We start from the raw sequence: 19,336 nt of genomic DNA, 5'->3' as shown, positions 1-19,336 counted from the left end.
TTAAGTTCAAAAACTGTATTTTCTCTACCTGTGCAACAGTTTATAGAACATTAAAAAGAAAAGACTTACAACAGGATAGCAACTAGTCCCAGCACCATTTCTACAAGAGTCCCATTGAAAAGGATGACAAGAACAAAATTATAATAATAATAAAAACTGGTGTTTGTATAGTACCTAAAAGTTTACAAAGCCCTTTACTTACATTATCTCATCTGATTCAGAGTTAGTTACTATTAGTATCCTTCTTTTATAGATGAGAAAATAGAGGCTCACAAAGGTTAAGTGACTGGCCTGGGGTAACTAGTATCTGAGAATATGAACTCAAGTCTTCCTGGTTCCAAGTTCAGCACTCTCTCCACCATTGGATGTTACTTAAAGTCTAAGCAAATTGTCTGGGGCAGCCAGTGCATGGAAAAGGCAGGACCTGAGCTTAGGTCTTCCTAATGCCAAGTTCAGCCCTCTTTATCCACTATTCTATGATACCTATCATCATCATCACCACTCCCATCACCATTATCTCTGCCATCATCATCACCATCATCACCTCCCCCATCATTACCACCACCATCATCACCATCATCATCATCACCACCCCCATCATCACCATCACCATCACCATCATCACCCCCACCATTGCCATCTCTTTTCTACAAATTTTAGTTTGTCTACAAAAGGATGAGTAATGAAGAGAAAGAAAGTTCAGCATATGTGATAAACCGAAGATAGTAAGAGGATATTGAGGAAGTTTTAGGAAAATTATCACTTATTCTCTTTTTCTTATTCTAAATTTTTAAGTTTATTTTATCTGTACTGAAAAAATGATTATGGAACTGGAGCAAAAAATATCATAACAGAAAACAATGTGTTTAAGGAAATTATCCAGGCAAGGCAAAGGCTGGAAAAGAGCTAAGCTGATGTATGCTTTATCTAATGGTAATTCTTTGGAAATGATAATGACATTACTAGAAATAATTATTGGCTCCCAGAGACGGGAAGTGGATAGAATATGAAAGGCTCTTTTTGGTACAAAGAAAAATAAACTAGCTAATAAGTGGATGTGAATAAAGAAGGAATTTTTTTTTATTTTTTTTTAAGGAATGTTTTTTTAAAAGTTTAATGTTAAGAATTAAGAAGTATCAGACACTGAAACATGTATAGAAGAAAATATTGGTGCAAAATAAAACATCACTTAAATATATTTATCAGGAACAGCTAACACGCCAAAGCAAAAAAAGGAATTTACTACAGATTTATGTAGTTCCTTAAAATAATTCTAGAAAATTTAAATAAACTTAGATATATACCACAGAAAACCAACAAAAGTGAGTGAGCCAAATTTTAGGTAAGGTAACAGGAAGATCTTGGAAATGATCATTTTAAAACCTTGATTTATGACCGAGGACAAAGAATGGAAAAATTAGTTTTCCATCAAAGTTCTAGCAGAGAAAAATGGCAACTCAAAAACTAAGGCAGCATTAATTTGGAGATTATTCCAAGTACAGTAATATCTAGACAGACAAAACAAGAGAGTAATATATATTATTACATCTACCTAGCAAATGAGAAAAGGTATTTGTGGTTTCTGTGCAGGTAGGGATACCAAGTGGTGATAGAATATCTATATTAATTAGCTAAAATAAACCCATAAAGCTATAAAGGCCCAAAATGCCTGAGAGAAACAGAGGGAAAGAATTGATTATGATGATAATGGGTAAGAAGAACAAAAACGAACTGTACAACTCTCCACAAATGGGTCCCCATCATATTCTGGGTGGGCATGAGCTGACAGGATTGCACTTCATGAGATTGAGTTAGACTACGATCAGGTTCGGCGTGGTGGCATACATATGTAATCCCTGCTGTTGAGGCTGTTTCAGGTGTGTGGATCACTTGAGTTTAGTAGATCTGAGCTGCAGCAGGGAAAAGCGGCCAGTAAGCCTGGGAGCACTGTGGCAAGCCTCAAGGTCGCCAGTATCCCTATGGAGGAAAGACGTGGCCGAGGTCAGAACATTGGACCAGGTTCAAGTTTCCACACTAATCCATATTTGGTTAAGGCCTGTGAGTAGCCATGCACTTGGAAAAAGAGAGATCCATTCTTGCCTCTCTCCCTACCAAAAAACAACAACAGAAAACCCCCACAACACTAGCAGGTATCGTATCAGTTATCTAGTCCAACCTTCCCATCCTCTCCTCCATTTAATAGATGAGGAAACAGAAGCCTGGAGAAGTTACATGTTTTTTCCCAAGGTTACACATTTAGGAGAATCTGGTTGTCCCTGAAGATAAGGGTGTCACACAACTATTCTCTCCCAACTCACGGCTTCTAAAAACTCCAGAAAGGCTCCAGGAATCTCCTAAGAGCTTCTTAAGAATATTAAAGTACACTAGAATTGGTCTCCACCAGTATTACCATGCTTTTCTTAATATATTGTAAGTGTATTGTTTTTGTTAAAATGTGAGGTCTAAGTAATTATAATGATTGGACCTAATAGGAAAAGTTTTCAGTGGAATGTGGGTAACTACAATCTGAAGGAAATAGGGAAGCAACAGATGCTAAGGGTTGGGTCATGGGGAGGAATTTCCCAAATACTGGGAGTCACAGATGGGTACAGAATGATAGGTATCCTTGTTAACAGTCTATTTCCTCTTCCATGTTGTATACTTTGGAACAGCTAGGTAGCTTGGGGCAGCTAGGTGGCACAGTGGATAGTAGGCTGGCCCTGGAGGGAGAACAACTCATCTTCCTGAGTTCAAATTCAGCCTTAAGCACATACTAGCTGTGTGACCCTGGGTAAGTCACTTACCTCTGTTTGCCCCACTTTCCTCATCTGTAAAATGAGCTAGAGAAGGAAAATAGCAAACCACTCCAGTATCTCTGCCAAGAAAACCCCAATTGGGGTCACAGAGAGTTGGACATGACTGAACTACAACAATATGAAGGCGTACTTTCAACTCTTTAAGGATAGTTTTCCTTGAAGACAGTTATGTCCTTTCTTCTCTTGGCTAAGCATCCCTAATGCTTTCAATTGCTATTCATATGATATTTTTTCTATGCTCTATTTAGGGCAGTGAACCTGTGGTCTCGAGGGTACAGGTAGCCGTCTAGGTCCTCAAATGTAGTCCTTTGACTAAATCCAAACTTCACCAAGATTTCTTCTGTGAAGTGTGGGTTCAGTCAAAGAGACACACTTGAGGACCTAGAGGGTCACATGTGGCCTTGAGGCCTCAGGCTCCCACCCTTGTATACCATCCTAGTAACCTTCCTTGGATCACTCATCTACAATTTATGTCATCCTAAAAAGTGGTGGCAAAATCAACACTATATTCCGTATGTGATCTGACCGAGACAGTTTAGCAGAACTATGAGCTTTCTGAATGTCTTCTCTTAATGAAATATTGGTTCACATTAGCTGCTTTGGTTATCATGATTTAGGCTGTTGACCCATATTAAGGCATTTTTGTTTTTCAGTCCTTTCTGTCATATCTGACTCTTTATGGCTGCATTTGGGATTTTCTTAGCAAAGATATCGGCAAACAGAGTTAAGTGACTTGCCCACAGTTCAGATTTGAACTCAGATCTCCTGACTCTAGGTCAGGTGCTCTAACCACTCTTCCACCTACCTGTCCCAAGATCCAAAAAAAATCTTGATGGGCTCAGGAGCATTGAGATGAATCTAATATAATTAAATTTAGGAGGTATAATACAAGCTCTTACACTTGGGTTCAAAAAAATCAACTCCAGATTAAGGAGGCTTAGCTAAACATCAGTTAATCTAAAAAAGGTGAATGTAGGTTTTTGGAGAACTGAAACCTCCATGGGGTAGGGGGAGACTTGGTGGTGCAGTGGGTAAAACACCAACCCTGGAGTCTGGACTAGAGTTCAAATCTGGCCTCAGACACATACTAGCTGTGTGACCCTGGACAAGTCAATTAACCTCAGTTTCCTCAACTATAAAAAATAGCACCTACCTCCCAGGATCATTGTGACGATTAAATAAGATAATAGTTGTGAAGTGCTTAGCACACTGACTGATATATGCGTGTGTGTGGATAAATACTAGAGCTATTATTATTTCTTCATTAATTATGTGAACTAACCCTTTGTGTCATCTGCTAGTGTGATAAACTGTAAATGGCTTGGTGCATCCAATTTTCTTGTTTATTCAGATTCCTGCAATTCTTATTGCCCGTGAGCTAAGGATTTTTCCCATTCTCCTTCATTGCCCAAGTGGGATTCTGTACAGCACATCACGCACACACACACACACACACACACACACACACACACACACACACACACACACACACACCCACACCCCTGCCATATGGTACAATGTCAAGACAACTGTCCTTGGAGTCACAAGATTTGAATGTCTCTCCTATCACAGGTGTTCACTACCAATGTGATCTTGGGAAAATTATCTCACCTCTCTGGTTGTTATTTAGTTGTTTCGGTTATGTCTGACACTTTGTGACCCCATTTGGGCTTTTCTTGGCAAAGATACTGGAGTGGTTTGTCATTTCCTTCTCCAGCTCATTTTACAGATGAGGAAACTGAGGGAAACACGGTTGAGTGACTTGCCCAGGGTCACACAGCTACTAAGGTCTGAGGCCAGATTTGAACTCTGAGTCCAGACCCAGTGCTCTATCCACTGTGCCACCTCACTAAACCCTTCACCTCTGTGGGCTTCCTATTCCTCATCTGTAATGTGAGAGAGGGCAGCAAGATCAGTGGAGGCCATTTAGTGGTTTGCAAAAGATAGTGCAAGGGCTTTGTGGTAGAAATTCTTTAAGGCTCCTTCATCAGCAAATAATTGCCCAATTATGTTAAATATATATATATTTTTTTCCTCTATAAAACATGTCTGAAACATTACAAACTTGTTTCTGCAGTGATTTCAAACCATCACAATAATGTGCACAATTTATTTAGAGTTTTGAAAGCTAGAGTTTTCATAACTATAAGTAGAATACAATTATATATTTAAATTATAATTATATAATTATAATTTTAATTTAGAACTTTTGGAGGCAAAAATCATTGTAGATATCTTAAACCCTTAATGAATAACTCTAAAAGAATCATCAATCACTCAGAGGATTCAAATTTTTGTTGTTTGTTGTTGAACAAAAAAAAAAAAACATTGGCAACCACTGAACTAGAATGATTTTGAAGGTCCTTTCTAACTCTAAATCTATGATCCGTTGACACATTACCCTTTCACTGCAAGGTGATAAACTAGTATAATTTGAAAAGTTTCACCAGTTGATCCAGGAAGATTTTGTCACACTTGGAAAACAAAAGGGATTTTTTTTCAAGCTCCTAGGCAACTCTGGCGTACTTGTTTTATAGGGATACATCACCTGTGTATCAGAGGGAAAAAGAACTCAAGCTTTGCAATCACTATATCTCACTATCATGCCCTTGGAGATCAGGGAGCTGTGTGATCCTGATCCCTGAGCTAACTCCTTGGACACCAAAAATCTGCAAAAACCATAATACAATGGACAAACTCCAGAGTAAAAGACTTATTGCCTGGTTCTGTAATTGGGTTAACTCTGGAGATGCTTGAATGAAAAGGCACACATTTTTCTGTGGAGGTGACAGATTATCACAGCTCCTCATTAACCGGACCTCATTAAGGGAGCATAGATATGTTCTTTCTATGCTGGTGACTGTTGTTTGGCCGCTGCCAGGAAGTCCTGGCTGGCCTGGAGCCAGGAAGACATCTTTATGAGTTCAAATCTGTCTTCAGACACTTACTAGCTGTGTGACACAGGGCAAGTCACTTAACTCTGTTTGCCTCAGTTTCCTCATCTATCAAATGAGCTGGAGAAGGATATGGCAAGCCACTCTTGGCAAAGTGCCTAAGTGAGAAGGATAGTGTGGGAATAATAGATTAAAAAGTTAGCATTGTGGTTGGACTGATGGATTAGTGGTGTGAGTCAGAAGGAGAGAGAATTGTAGCAGTGGGTTACTGGGAGAAGGCGGGCACTGGGTGGGGAAAACCCAAGGTAGGGGTGTAGGAGCTCTGGGAGCTCATGGGTAACACTTGGTTTGTGAGAGCGTAGAGACAGTGAATAAGGGAACAATATAGAGGTTGCTATGTCCTACGTGCTCCATACTCTAATACTGTGCATGCCTCTAGGGCCTAGAGTCCTCCCATGCAACATCAGTATTTGGGAAACGTTGCTGAAAGACCCCTGACATTTCCTACCTAAATGCCACAGTAGTCCCTGTTCAGGACAGAGAATTGTCAAGGGAGCAGAAAGAGACCAAGAACTTGGAGAGTGTTTGAGATAAGTCTGATTGAGAGTGGATCTGTAAAAATTAGAACTATCACACCAAGAAAATGATGTCCTCTGCCCAGGCAGCATAATACAATGATGGAATGGGAGCTCTTTTATTTGTCGACACAAATTCTCTTTGAGTCTGTGAACTGTAACATTATGAAGGGGTCAAAATTCTCTGGATAGTGGTTAGAAGTCAGAGATGTGGGAAATTCACCTCAGTGCACCTGAGACTTTTATTTATGTCATGTGAGTGCCTCTACCAGAAAGGTGATGTCTGTATCACTCATTTAAACATCTAGTCATGGATCATAGATCATAGATTTAGAGCTGGAATAAATCTCAGGGTTAATCTAGTCCAATCACCTGAAATTTACAGAAAAGGAAACTGAGGCCCACAAAAGTGAAATGACCTGTCAAGGAAACACAAATAGTAACTGACAGAAGCAGGATTTTAAGTTCTCAATTACTTTGTATGTACCTATTTCTATCTGTGGTGTAATAAGGGTAATCATAGCTCACACCCCTTACCCCAATCTGGAGCACATTCCATTGGATCATTCACGAAGCCAAGCTATTGAAGCTATATGAAGCCAATTCTGGCCACTTCCATTGTACCAAGTGTGCTGTGAGTCAATGCTGAAGGACTGGACACTTCTAGGTGACACAGAATTTCCTTGGTCCTCGTGGAGGAATGAATCAAAAAAAGAATTGGGGAGATAGTTTCCATTCTTGTTCTTCCAATCTACTAACCATGTGTGATAATCTGGTGGGACTTTGTCTTGGACTTCCTGTGAGGCAGAGAGGGACCAACTCATCTTTATGTATTGTCTTCCCTCATTAGAGTATAAGCTCCTTGAAGGTAGAGGCTGTCTTGCTTGCATTGGTATAGTAGTACCTGACCCATGGTAAGCACTTAATAAGGCAATAAGAAATCAGAAAGGGGGAAGTTGAAGATGAGAGAGAGGGGGGAGGAGGGGGAGGGGGAGAAAGAGAGAGAGGAAGAAGAAGAAGAAGAAGAAGAAGAAGAAGAAGAAGGAAAAAGAAGGAGGAGAAGAAGGAGGAGGAGGAAGAGGAGGAGGAGAAGAAGAAGAAGAAAAGAAGAAGAAGAAGAAGAAGGAAAAGGACAAGGACAAGGAGAAGGAGGAGAAGGAGAAGAGAGGGAGGATAATTGAAATCATAATCAGCTGAAGAAAACTGGAAGGGATTAATCAAAGGTATGTGTCTTTCCCAAAGACAGAGGCCACTTCAATGTCAGAGACTAGAAGAAAAGAGAAGAGAGTGGAGAATGATGAAGAGATATTTTGAGATAAAAAGAAGGGAAGAAGAGAAAGGTGTTTTTCTAAATTAAAGACAGAGATAGAGCCCTCAGTTTAGAGAGAGCAAGGAACGATAGTATGGGAAGGTGGAAGGGGAAAAAAGGGAAGGTTTATATAAATTTTTGTGGAGAGGAAGATAGGGAATTAATTGTTGTTTTGATTGTGTCTCTTTGCGACCCCATTCGGGGTTTTCTTGGCCAAGATACTGGTGTGGTTTGCCATTTCCTTCTCCAGCTCATTGCACAGATGAGGAAAGTCAGGCAAACAGGGTCAAGTGACTTATCCAGGGTCACATAACTAGTGTCTAAGGTCACATTTGGACTCAGATCTTCCTGACACCAGGCCCAGTACTCTATCATTGGGCCACCTAGCTGACCCAAAGGAATTAATTAGGAAAAAAAAGGATTGTTTTGCAGCAGTGAAAGTTCAATTGAAGTGGAATGACATGAATTAATTATATATCCATTAACATGGCTGCGTGACTTTCTCGAGCTGCATTCAGCAGCATGTGAAAAGGCACCAGAGACAGACAGTGGGAGTAATTTAGTGCTGGTGTTTGGCAAGAGAAGACAGGATGAAGGAGCTCAAGGGTTTTGAGATCCCTTATCAGAGATCCTTGTAATATTTAATTGTCTAACTACTGGGTCAAAACTGGAGAGGAAGGGGAAGTCAGAGCAAGGGTTATGCCCTGAAAAACTATTAAGGGACAGAGAGATCTGAGGTTTCAATGAGTGCATTCCCCACTCCAAGCCATCCTCCACGTGGCCTCCAAAATGATTTTCCTAATGCACAGGTCTGGCCAACTTACTCCACTACTCAATGAACTCCAGTTATTCTCTTTCATCCTGAGGATAAACTCCTATATCTGGCATTCAGAGCTCTTCAGGACCTGACCCTAGCTTACTTTTCCAACCTTGGAACTTCCAATGCATTATTCTCCTTTACGCACTCTGTAGTTGAGCCAAACTGGCTCTATTAGTATTCTTCATGTAAGACATTATATCCCTCAGGTGCAAGGCTTTGCACAGGCTACCCCCCTGTGCCTGGAATGCATTTTCTCATGTCTGTCATTCAAACTTCTTTCATGATTCAACTCAAGCTCCAGATACTAGGAACACCTCACACAAATTATTTTTACCTGTATTTTATATGCCTCTATGCATATATGTTGGTTTCAAATGAGAAAATATCTGTAAAGCACTTACACAAGTGTCTGGCACATAGTAGGCTCTTAATTAATACTTGTTCCATTCCCTTAACCTGCTTCTCTCTTTTAATGAGGGGTAGGGAAAAGAGGGTTTCTAAAATTATAAATCTTGAGCTCTAGAATGTGGAGGGTGAATGGTACAGTTTTTCCAGAATGAGAAAGAATGTGAGGTACAATGTTCTACTCTGGACTCAGGAAGCTTCCACCTTGGTACTTGCCTATTTGCAAAATGTTTAAAAGTAGAGATTCTTCAGGAAAACACTGTACACAGTAACAGCAACACTGTGTAAGGACAGACTTTCTTAGACTTAGCTCTTCTCAGCAATTCAATGATCTAAGACAATTCCAAAAGACTCGTGATGGAAAATGCTATCGACATCCAGGGAAAAACCTGTGAAGTCCGAATGCAGATCAAAGCACACTATTTTCTCTTTCTTTTGGTGTGTTTTGCTTTTTCTTTTTCATCTTTTCCCCTTTTGTTATGATTCTTCTTTCACAACATGACTAATGTGGAAATATGTTTAATATGATCATACTTGTATAGCCTATATCAGATTCCATGTCGTCTTGGCGAGGGGGCAGTGGAGGGAGGGGGGAATTTTAGAACCCAAAATCTTATCAAAGCAAATGTTGAAACTAAAAATAATTGTTTTTAAAAGTAGGGGTTCTTAATTTTTTACAACTGGGAGTCCATGACCTTGGAAAGGAAAAAAGTACGTCTCTACTTTCATTAACTTCTAAATGAAATTTAGCATTTCCTTCAAATATGAACATTAGCAACAAACATTATTATTACAATGGGTCCAGAGGCATCACTAAAGGGGTCCATGCAGTGGTGTACTGCAGTCAGCTCTGATGACTTTAGAGAATTGTTGAATTTCCATTGTGGGCAATTACACCTCAAAAATGGACAAATGCCACTATCAGGGTTTGATAGTTGATTTATTGTTTTTGTCAATTTCTAAACTCAAGAAAGTGATGAAGAAAATATTACAATGTGGATTAAGTTTTAATACATGTAGTATATACTTTTGAGAGGAGAGGGAGAAAGTCAGTTAATACCAGTGCACCCCTGGGGGTCCATGACACAAAAATAGTTAAGAATGTCTGCCTAAAGAAATGGGCCAAAGTGTATGGAAATCATAGTCAATATGACTAGAAGGAGACTACTGAATTTTTCTTGCCAGAAAGAACCAGTGTCATGAGAGATAATGAAAGACTACACAGGTACAGTGGAAATGAGAATTTCTTGGAATCAAGAGAGACCTAGAGTCAAATCCCTCTAACACAATTTGTGCCTATGAGCAAGTCATTTGACTTTTTAGGACTTTATTTTTCTCACATGTAAAATGAGGATAATGGTATGATCATGAGATTACTGTGAGGATTAAATGAGATAATGTATGAAAAGTATTTTATAAACTTTAAAATACCATATGAATGCGAACTATTATTATTACTATAATGGTATATGTGGTGGCCATATTCCACCCAGCCAACCAACCCAAATACACCACATGTCAACCACAAATTTGCAGAAAACATAGGCTAAATTATCTCACTTCCAGGGAATGAAACCTACTTATTGAAGAAGAGATGCCAAGTAGATGACCATCAACTGATACATCAATGTGATGAAATATTACTGTGCCGTAACAATGGTTATGAAGAATACAGAGAAGCACTTATATGAACATTTACATGAACTGACACAAAATGAAGTAAGCAAAACTAGGAAAAACAACTACAATGACTAAAAATGTAATAGAAAAAAAATCACAAAACCCCAAATTGAACAGTATGCAATCATGATGTTCCAGTTTGACCCTTAGGAAGTGAGGGAAACGTTTTCTGCCGTTCAGTTTTCTGGAAAGACTGGTCCTTTCTAGCTTTAAATCTATGATTCTATGAACTCTTCTTTGCAGAGGTGTGTGTGGGGTGGGGGGGGAGGGATAATGATGTGGAACATTGCATATACTAGTCAAATTTAATCAATTAACAAACAAGCATCTATTAAATCTATAGTGACTATTTATTAAATAGGAGATAAATATATGCCAGACACTATGAACTCAATAGATGTGGTGGTTACTTTACTGAAAATCTTTTTTCAATCTCTTTTTTTGAAAATTCTATGTTACAAGGAATGGCTTTTGAGAGAAGGAAGGGAATATACTTAGACAAAGGGGATGTCAAAATAGAAGATAATCAATGATGTCTGATGTTCTGAGACTATAAGACTTTCTTCACTTTTATTTTTTGGGGTTGTTTTTGGAATTAGTATTGTTTTTGCAACATATCAGTACGTATTCTAGCATTTCTGCAAAGACTTCCTTTTGCCTTTGTAGCTTGCTAAGATGGAATCTTTTCTCTTCTTGGTTCTGCCAGTTAATAATATTACATGAATCATAGTCATAGAGAGGTTCCAAGGGTTCTTCTGAAAATATTTTTATTCAACAGAGTGTCAGGGACAAAAACAAGCTCTGACATCCAAACAGGTCATCTTCTCACCCACCAAATATGGTAGCACAGAGACTGTGATCTACAATTCCATTGCAGCTTATTTATCTGACTGAAAATACACTGTGTTGTTACTACCAATGCTGCCCTTTGTCATCACTGTAATCTCATTCATTACCAGGGTCAGTCTGCAGACAAGCATGCTTGTAAGGTTGTCCTTGAAGAAAACTGGAAACCTTGCAGAATGAGTTAAAACCACTTTATTTTTCCAGGAAAGGATTTGGAGCAAGCTTTTGGCTTCCAGCCAGTTTGAGAAAACTGCCTGGGAGTGACATTGCTGAGATAAGCTCTTGCACAGCTCATTTACAAGGGAATGCTCAAGTTAGCTCTTCCATTTCCAGGCACAGCTCATTCATCTACCCTAAAAGTGATTTTTTTTTTTTTTTAGTAAGGGAAAAGTCAGAAACTTTTCCAAAGCAGGAGAGTGGAGAAGGGAGTAAAAGGTAATAGTAACAGAAAGGCAACAGAGTGGGTGGGAAGGAGACATTGCTCCAAAGAGCAGGAAACCTCAACAATGGCCTTAAGAATTCAGCATGGGAACCTCTCAGCCCTCCAGTGGTTGCCCATCATGACTTCCCCCTGATCTCCTCTGGAGCACCAGCATCATTGAAGTTTTGGGACCCACTTGGTACATGAATTTCAATTGTGCTGGCATCAGAACCTGGAGGAAAAGGAGAAAGGACTCTGTTATTAGTAGTCTTTTCTGTATTCTCTTGATGCTTTGGCAGCCAATCTCTTCAAATGTTCATTGTGCTCAAACTCAAATGTTTTTGGTTTGCCAGTGGCAGTCAAAATCCCAAGAACTGACATAACCAATGAAAAGATGTTGCATTTTCCCTTTGTGCACTTTTCCTTACCTGAGTGAAACGACAAATAAAAATCTACAATGCAGGATAATCTATAATGGTTTAGTAGACTGATCCAGGAAATATTCAACAACTTAATTCAATGAACATTTAAGTGCCCACTATATCCAATTTTGTGTATTATACACTGGGAAGTTATAACTCCAATTTTATATTTTTGTCTAGGAAAGGACCAAAAATTCTGTTGTTCATCTTGATTATCCATATTATTCATTAGACTTGAAACCAGATGACATTTGATTGTTTCCAAAGATCAAACCCACCCTGAGAAATAGCTGGTAAATATTAGAGCTGAGACTCGTTGATTCAAAGAAGACTTAAGTGCCTACTGCCTCGAACTTAGTGAACTGGGTACTGGGGGAGTTATACCTCCAACCTCAGTTATCCACTTTCCCTTCCAGAGAAAGAGAAAGTCTGGTAGAATGGAAAAATGACTCTCAATCGAAGACCTGAATTTGAGTCTCAGCTCTGATATTTACCAGCTGTTTTTTGAGGGTGGGTTCAATCTTTGGAAACAGCCAAAAGTCATCTGGCTTCAAGTCTGGTGAATAGTGTGGATAATCAAGATGAACAATAGTATTTTTTGTATTTTCCCAGACAAAAATATAAAGCATTAAAACTATTTTTCATGTGTGGCTCATAAATTGTACTGAAGGCAGACCCAGATGAGGCATTCCAGAAATGTTATTATTGGAATAAGTGTGTTCCCTTAAAGTTGCCTATGTTGAAGGACTCAGTCATTTGGAGGCATTTTGTTTGTTTTTCTTAAAGAAATTCATCAGTTACTGACTGGACTGTAAGTTACTTTCATACAGAAATCCAGTCTTATCTGAACTTTGTGTCTCTGCCAGCAGAATATAGCTTATATTCTTATAGTTTATAGCAAACATTGAAGAGATATTTGTTAAACTGAATTATTTCATAGTTATGTTTCTTATATACATTGTCACTAGCAAACAAGTAAAAAAACTCATTCAAACCTTGTACTCAAAGAGTGATTGTTAAAGATAGAAAGTCAACCAGGGGAGATAGAATGTATTCAAGAATCTGTCCTAGATCTAGAACTCTTAAATATTTCTCCCAACATAGAGTTTGCTGACTATACTTGTCAATGGCATCAATTTGAGCAAAGTAGCTAATACTTGAATACTTCAATGATCTCTAATTTTGCTGGTGTGGTTATGCTTTCCACAAATGCAGAAGGCACTCACTCCTCAATACTTTAGTGTTTGGGCTTTGAGAGCTGCTTTAATCAAAATAGGAATTCTGCCCAGATAGCTGCTGTGGGCATCTGGGTCCTACACAGGTTATTACTGTCCTCAGGACCCAATACTAGACCATCCATGGGTGGGATATGGAGGTAGATTGGGGGAATGTTAAGCTACAATGGGTGAAGGAAGTGAATTGGCCATGTTGTAAATAAGATTTGGTTTGCTATTATGGGAAGTGTGAGATGCAACCCATTGTCTGACCCTGCAATTGGCTAATTATATACCCCTTGGGATCAGACCATGGTTACTCCTGGGTGCCATAGTTCTCACTTTTGAAGACTAGAGACAACTAGTCTTCAAAATTACAAAAGAAGATAAGGACTAAGAAAAATTCAGTGGGTGAAACATATAGGTTCATGTTGAAACAAAATGAGATCCATTCAAAAGTGGACTGGGTTGCCTCGAGGTGGTTGGTTCCCCCTTCTTAATGGCCTCCAACCGGAGGCTGAATGACCACTTAAGTAGGTGATCATGGGAATACCTTTAATTTGATGTGGACTAGAGAGAACTGATATCTCTTAAAGCTTTCAAATTCTATAATACTGTGAGTTCCATTGCACATTGGCAAGAGAATAAAGACTAGGCATACTGACAAGACAAGAGTAGTTTTATAGTATGGTGAACTCCACAATGAAACATGATGTGACAACAGATTTTAGCACTGTTGCCATGGAGACAAATATCTGATGTAGGGATATAGAAAAGATAATTCCTGTGGGATGAACTACCACCAGTCAAGCCTTTCCCACAGTATTGGGTTTAGTGTTACACTTCATATTTTAATAAAGATGTGAAGAATTTACCCAGAGTTCATAGGAGGGCACAGTATGAGATTAAAGGGTTACAGAAGGGAATCTATGAGGAGAGGTTAAAGGAACTCAGATTATTCAACTTGAAGGAGACAAGGCAGGTTCTAGGTGGAGGAAATGCAAGAGCCATCTGTTTCCTATTACAGCTAAGGACAGACCCAGGGATTTGACTTTCTACAGAAGGACTATGATTTAGATAAAAAAAGGATGGAAGAGGTGCCCCTCCATCCAGAGAGTGAAGACTGCTTTCTTTGAAGACAGGGAATGGATTGGATGACCTCCGGACAGCCCCGGGAGCTCTGTGATTGCATTCCTAAAGAAGGAAGGGTTTGTGGCACAATATAAGCTATTTATGACCCTGCCTGAACCCATGTTTTTTTGAAATCCTGAGCTCATGGGAACTTGCATGAGTTTGTGGGTTGTTTTTTTTTTAAAGACCAGATTGTCTTGTCACATGGTGGCAAATGATCTAAGTTTGACCCCAGGACTTTCCCATCTATGGTCTCATCTTGTAGAAATCACTAAATAGTAGAGTTTTGAAGTTTTCTAAACTCCCATCACCTCCTCTCCCCATTCCCAACTCTCCCTTGGTTTCCCTAATAAACAAGATTTTTTTGTTTGTTTTTTGTTTTGTTTTGTTTCAGGGAGGAGTAATGATAGCTGAGGGTTGGGGAAGATGCAGAGAAATAAACTGTGAGGAATGAGCTTACTTAAATGAAATCCTCTTTGATGTTTTCTATTCTAATACTAAATATCTCCTCAAATGGCTATTTGGTGGACCAATGATTAGCTGCAAGAGACTAGGCTGCAAGGGAGAGGGCCTGTAACTTTCTTCAGAACTCATCCTAACTTTTACATCCCAAGGTCATCAGAAAAGCCCTATTTCTGTTTTTCCTGGGAAAGCTTTGAGTGATTAATTAGATCACTATCGCCCCCTAGTGCCAATTGGCATAAACACTCTTTGAAGAGTAAGTTACCTGATTACCTAATTACCTAATTATAAATTATATTTTATATAATTATATATATATTATATATATAAATTATAAATTACCTAATTAAGGTCTTCCAAGTCTCCTACTGGATGTGGTAGCCAAATGCAGACACACTATTCCATTAGGGTTCAGAAGCTATTAAATTCCTTTATATCCTTCTGTCCAATTTCTGATGGAAGTTAGGTTGACTGTGCCCTTTGAAAAGCCTTCTGATCCACAGTTGACTCAGTAGCCAGCCCTTGAAGGATGTCAGACCCAGTGAACATATGATAGCTGACTTGGCTCCTTCTCTGCTCCTGGACTCAAATCAAGGCATTGAATTTGATCTGGCCATCACGTAGAGGCGATGGCATTGTTGTATGTCTTCCTTTGTGTCCCATAAGAGCTCCAATCCATCAGGCCACCTGCACTGGCAGGGCCCAGGCTTTAGTTTCAAGGGGTTGACAGGAGGGTACTGTGACATGAAAGCCTATATCTCTGGAGCCCAATCCTCCTGAGAATCCATCTGGTCTGTATTGGTTATTTCTGGGCCCCAGAATAAGGTCTGTTTCCTGAGGGCATTTACTAGATGAAGGATGAGTAGCTAAAGAAAAAATTTACTCATGCATCATGACAGGAAACAGGTATAGGGAACGGTCCATATATTTAGCCTAAATGACCATGAAGTGCAGAATTTTGCAAATGGCTCCATAAGGAGAGAACAGGCTGCTCTGTCTTGTAGGACTTTCAGACAATAAGTTGTCTTATTAAAGAAAAATTCTTTAGTGAAGTTGACTTTGAATTTCTCTGGTTCCCATATAACATCATTCAACTTTCCCTCTAGCTGTAGGTTCTTCTGGACTCAGGGAGAATGGAAAGCTGGAGGAGTTGCTGTTTCTCCAGGTTTTCCCATATGCCTTCACTTATCTACCTTCTCATTTGGGAACTCTGGCATTAACCATCAGAAGCACGGAAGACACTCCACTGCCCTCCCACCACCATCACCATTTTCACTGCTAGAGTTCCACTTTTGAAACAGTGCTGTTTTTAAAACGTGCACATACACAATCCCAGAACCAGTTTGTGCTCTCTAGGAACAAATGAAACACAAAATAGATGGATAATCATGAAGGATTCTTGTTAACCTTCTTTTTAAACACAAACCAAAGTTCAAAAGTAGCTCTATCCACAAACGTTAGCTATGCTTCTGTAGTTTCTAACAGGGCAAAACTAGCTGGTTTTAACTGTTCAGCATAGGTATACCTGTTGCCTACTCATTTAGGTATCTCAAAAAGCAGAGTTGTCTCCAGAAATATGGCCAAAGCTTTTGATGGAACAGCAAGCTGGCACAATACATAATTAACAAAATTGTCTGGTGAACCAGAGTTTAGTATAATTTCCAAATCTGAAATAATGAAGACATTTCAGAATAGGATACTTTCTTATTATTAATTTCCAAAGGCTTTTTTTTTTTGGTAGTTACTAAATCAGTCCACTGGATAAACTCTACCAGACTGGGGAAAGAGAGATTTACCAATCCCATTCCGAATCTGGCCCGAGGGCTTTCCCAGAGTGGTCCAGTTCCTGGGGATGGAAGTTCTGACTGCCTCAGCTTCTTTGAGTTCGCTCTGGGCTGGAAATGCTTCTGGGGATTCTCTGCAGACCTCCGTAGCTTCCAGAAGATGACAGAGTCATTCTAAGAACCTGCTCCATGGCAAAAACCACAAAACTACTAAAGTCTACAATAGCCAGTTCTGAAAATCTCTCAACATATCCCTGTTATATATTCTGTATTGATTTATTTGTATAATGCTATTTCTCTCCAATAGAATATAATATGCTTAAAAACAAGGATCATTTCATTTTTTATCATTCTGCACCATACCTGGCACATAGTAGATGTGTAATAAATGCTTGCTGAATTCAACTGAAAGTTGACCTATGAAATATCACCTGATTCTGAGAACAATTTATGCAATAGCAGTACTGTGAAAACAAGTGACAGACGAATCTAATCAATGCAATGGTCAATTACTATTCTAGAGAACTTTAATGATAAAAAATAATGATTAGCAATTACATAGTGCTTTGAGGTTTTCAAAGTGTGTTACATATGTTACCTTACAACTCTTTGAAGGAGGTGCTATTGTCATCCCCATTTTACAGACAGAGAAATAAAGGCTAAGAGAGGTTAAGAATCACCAAGCTTAGTAAGTGTCTGAAGTGAGATTCAAATTCCAAACCCAGCCTCTTACCCACTGCGTCATCTAGTTGCCTTAATAATGATGAAGAATACTGCCCACTTCTTGACAGAGAAATGATGGACTGAACATGCAGAATGACACATATTTGGGCATAGTAAATATGGAATTTGTTTTGCTTGACTATAAATATTTATTACAAGGGTTTTATTTTTCTTCTGTGTGAGGGGAGAAAATAAATATTTGCTAATTGAAACAATTAAATTTAACTTAAAACCTTATTATCTGAAAGATGTATGTGTGAAACAATTCAACTGGTGACGTTTATAATCAGTGAAATCTTTTCTTATATGAAGAAAGTTATCTCGTGGCATTGTGGGCCATGTTCAATCAACAAACACCTTTTATTTTCATAACATCTTATGCAAAACTCAAGGATTTCAAGTTTAGTTGAAATTCTAACAAAAATAATTAACCCCCTTCCACCAAAAAAAGGGAAGAAATTGGCCTGGTTCCTCAACAAACCTTCCTAACATGCTCCTGAGTCACAGCAGGTTTCTTGGGCTTACCTGAGTTCCAGGTCAATAAGTCACCTAATTAAAAGTATTTTGTCTTCAATGGTTTCAGTTGGCACAGATACGAAATTCATGCCATGTTCACCCTATCATCCTGTTAATTTCTTAGCATGTACCAATCAACAAAATGCGAAGACTTAGAGCAGTCACTATAGGAGATCCTGGGACATTAACAAACTCTTTTTATAAATTTCTTCCAGATCATAAATTAGTTTGGCAGAACCCTATCAATCTTTAATGAAAGTGAGAATTTAGTAGGGTCTATTTAGGGAGAAAAAAACAAGGAAAAGATGTATGGAAGTTAGAAGCTACTATATTTGTTGGAAATGTCCGCCATCAACAGTAATGCAGGCGTTATCAATGGAATGCCTCCCTTCATCTGTGTCTAGACAAGTCTTTTTAAAAATAATGACCCACAGGCCCTCCCTTGAGAGTAGCTCTGCACAGATAAAGATGTATGTGATCTGTACAAACAAACAGATCTTGTGGGAGGAGAAAAAGGAAGAATGTTAATACCAGCTACGTCCGGAAGAAGCAATTCCAGGAGAATGACACAACTACATTTGGAAAAAGAACATGGTGTTTTCACCATTACCAGCAGTCCTCTCCTAAAAGCATTCTTCCCAGACTGCCATCATATACACACACACCAACCTTAAATAGATTAACAAGATTTAGAATTCTAATTGTACCCTGGAGTTTTCTTATCTCACATTTCATTTTGTCTAGGCTGCCTACCTGATGGATTGAGTCTCTATTTCTGTCAGTCTCCTCTCTACTCTAGCAAAGGATCTTAAATCAGTTGGAAATTCCTGCTAATGTGTCAATTGTCTAATCTGATAGTCTGAAATGAGAAAGGGGTAGGGTGGGCTGGTCCTGGGATGTCTGAGTGAGTAAACACTCTTAATCATTCAAATATTCATTTAAACTTTAGTTTGTTCACCTGTAAAAGGGGTATGGATACACAATACTTAAAACAATCCATGGTCTCACTGATTTAGCTGTTCCTTCTAACAATGCAGCTTGTAACCCATCCCATGTAACTCTTATCCATGGCCTCCCATAAGTTTGCCACAGGGGGACCACCCAACATGTCAGAGGCCTTCCTTGATTTCTCTGAACATTATGAGGATGCCAGTGAAATACATTGTGCTTGTCCTTTCTTACCCTGGCCACATGAGCAGCCTAGTCTCTCTTCCTGTTGTACATTCCAATGTCTGTCTGTGTTGCTGGATGGCATTAAGACATGGAACTCAACAGTCTCCAATTAAAAATGAATATCACACAAAAAGCAAGTGAGAGA

General features: G+C 39.0%; 1 protein-coding gene across 2 annotated transcripts in view; it reads right to left on the bottom strand.

Annotated features, from left to right (window-relative positions):
• Window positions 1-11,523: 11,523 nt before the first annotated feature.
• The window catches only part of GPR143 (G protein-coupled receptor 143), a 59,833-nt gene continuing 52,020 nt past the window's right edge, over window positions 11,524-19,336 (bottom strand). Inside the window, exon 9 of one of the 2 annotated variants that reach the window (XM_072614419.1) lies at window positions 11,524-11,998. In XM_072614419.1, coding sequence (XP_072470520.1) covers window positions 11,904-11,998 — 95 coding nt within the window. In that variant the 3' untranslated portion in view covers window positions 11,524-11,903. The remainder of the gene's footprint in view (window positions 11,999-19,336) is intronic. The other variant, XM_072614420.1, reaches the window with a different exon arrangement.

Source organism: Notamacropus eugenii, chromosome 5 (genome assembly GCF_028372415.1).
Source record: "Notamacropus eugenii isolate mMacEug1 chromosome 5, mMacEug1.pri_v2, whole genome shotgun sequence".
Taxonomy (NCBI): domain Eukaryota; kingdom Metazoa; phylum Chordata; class Mammalia; order Diprotodontia; family Macropodidae; genus Notamacropus; species Notamacropus eugenii.
Note: the sequence above shows the minus strand (reverse complement) of the source record. Positions and strands in the feature narration are given on the sequence as shown.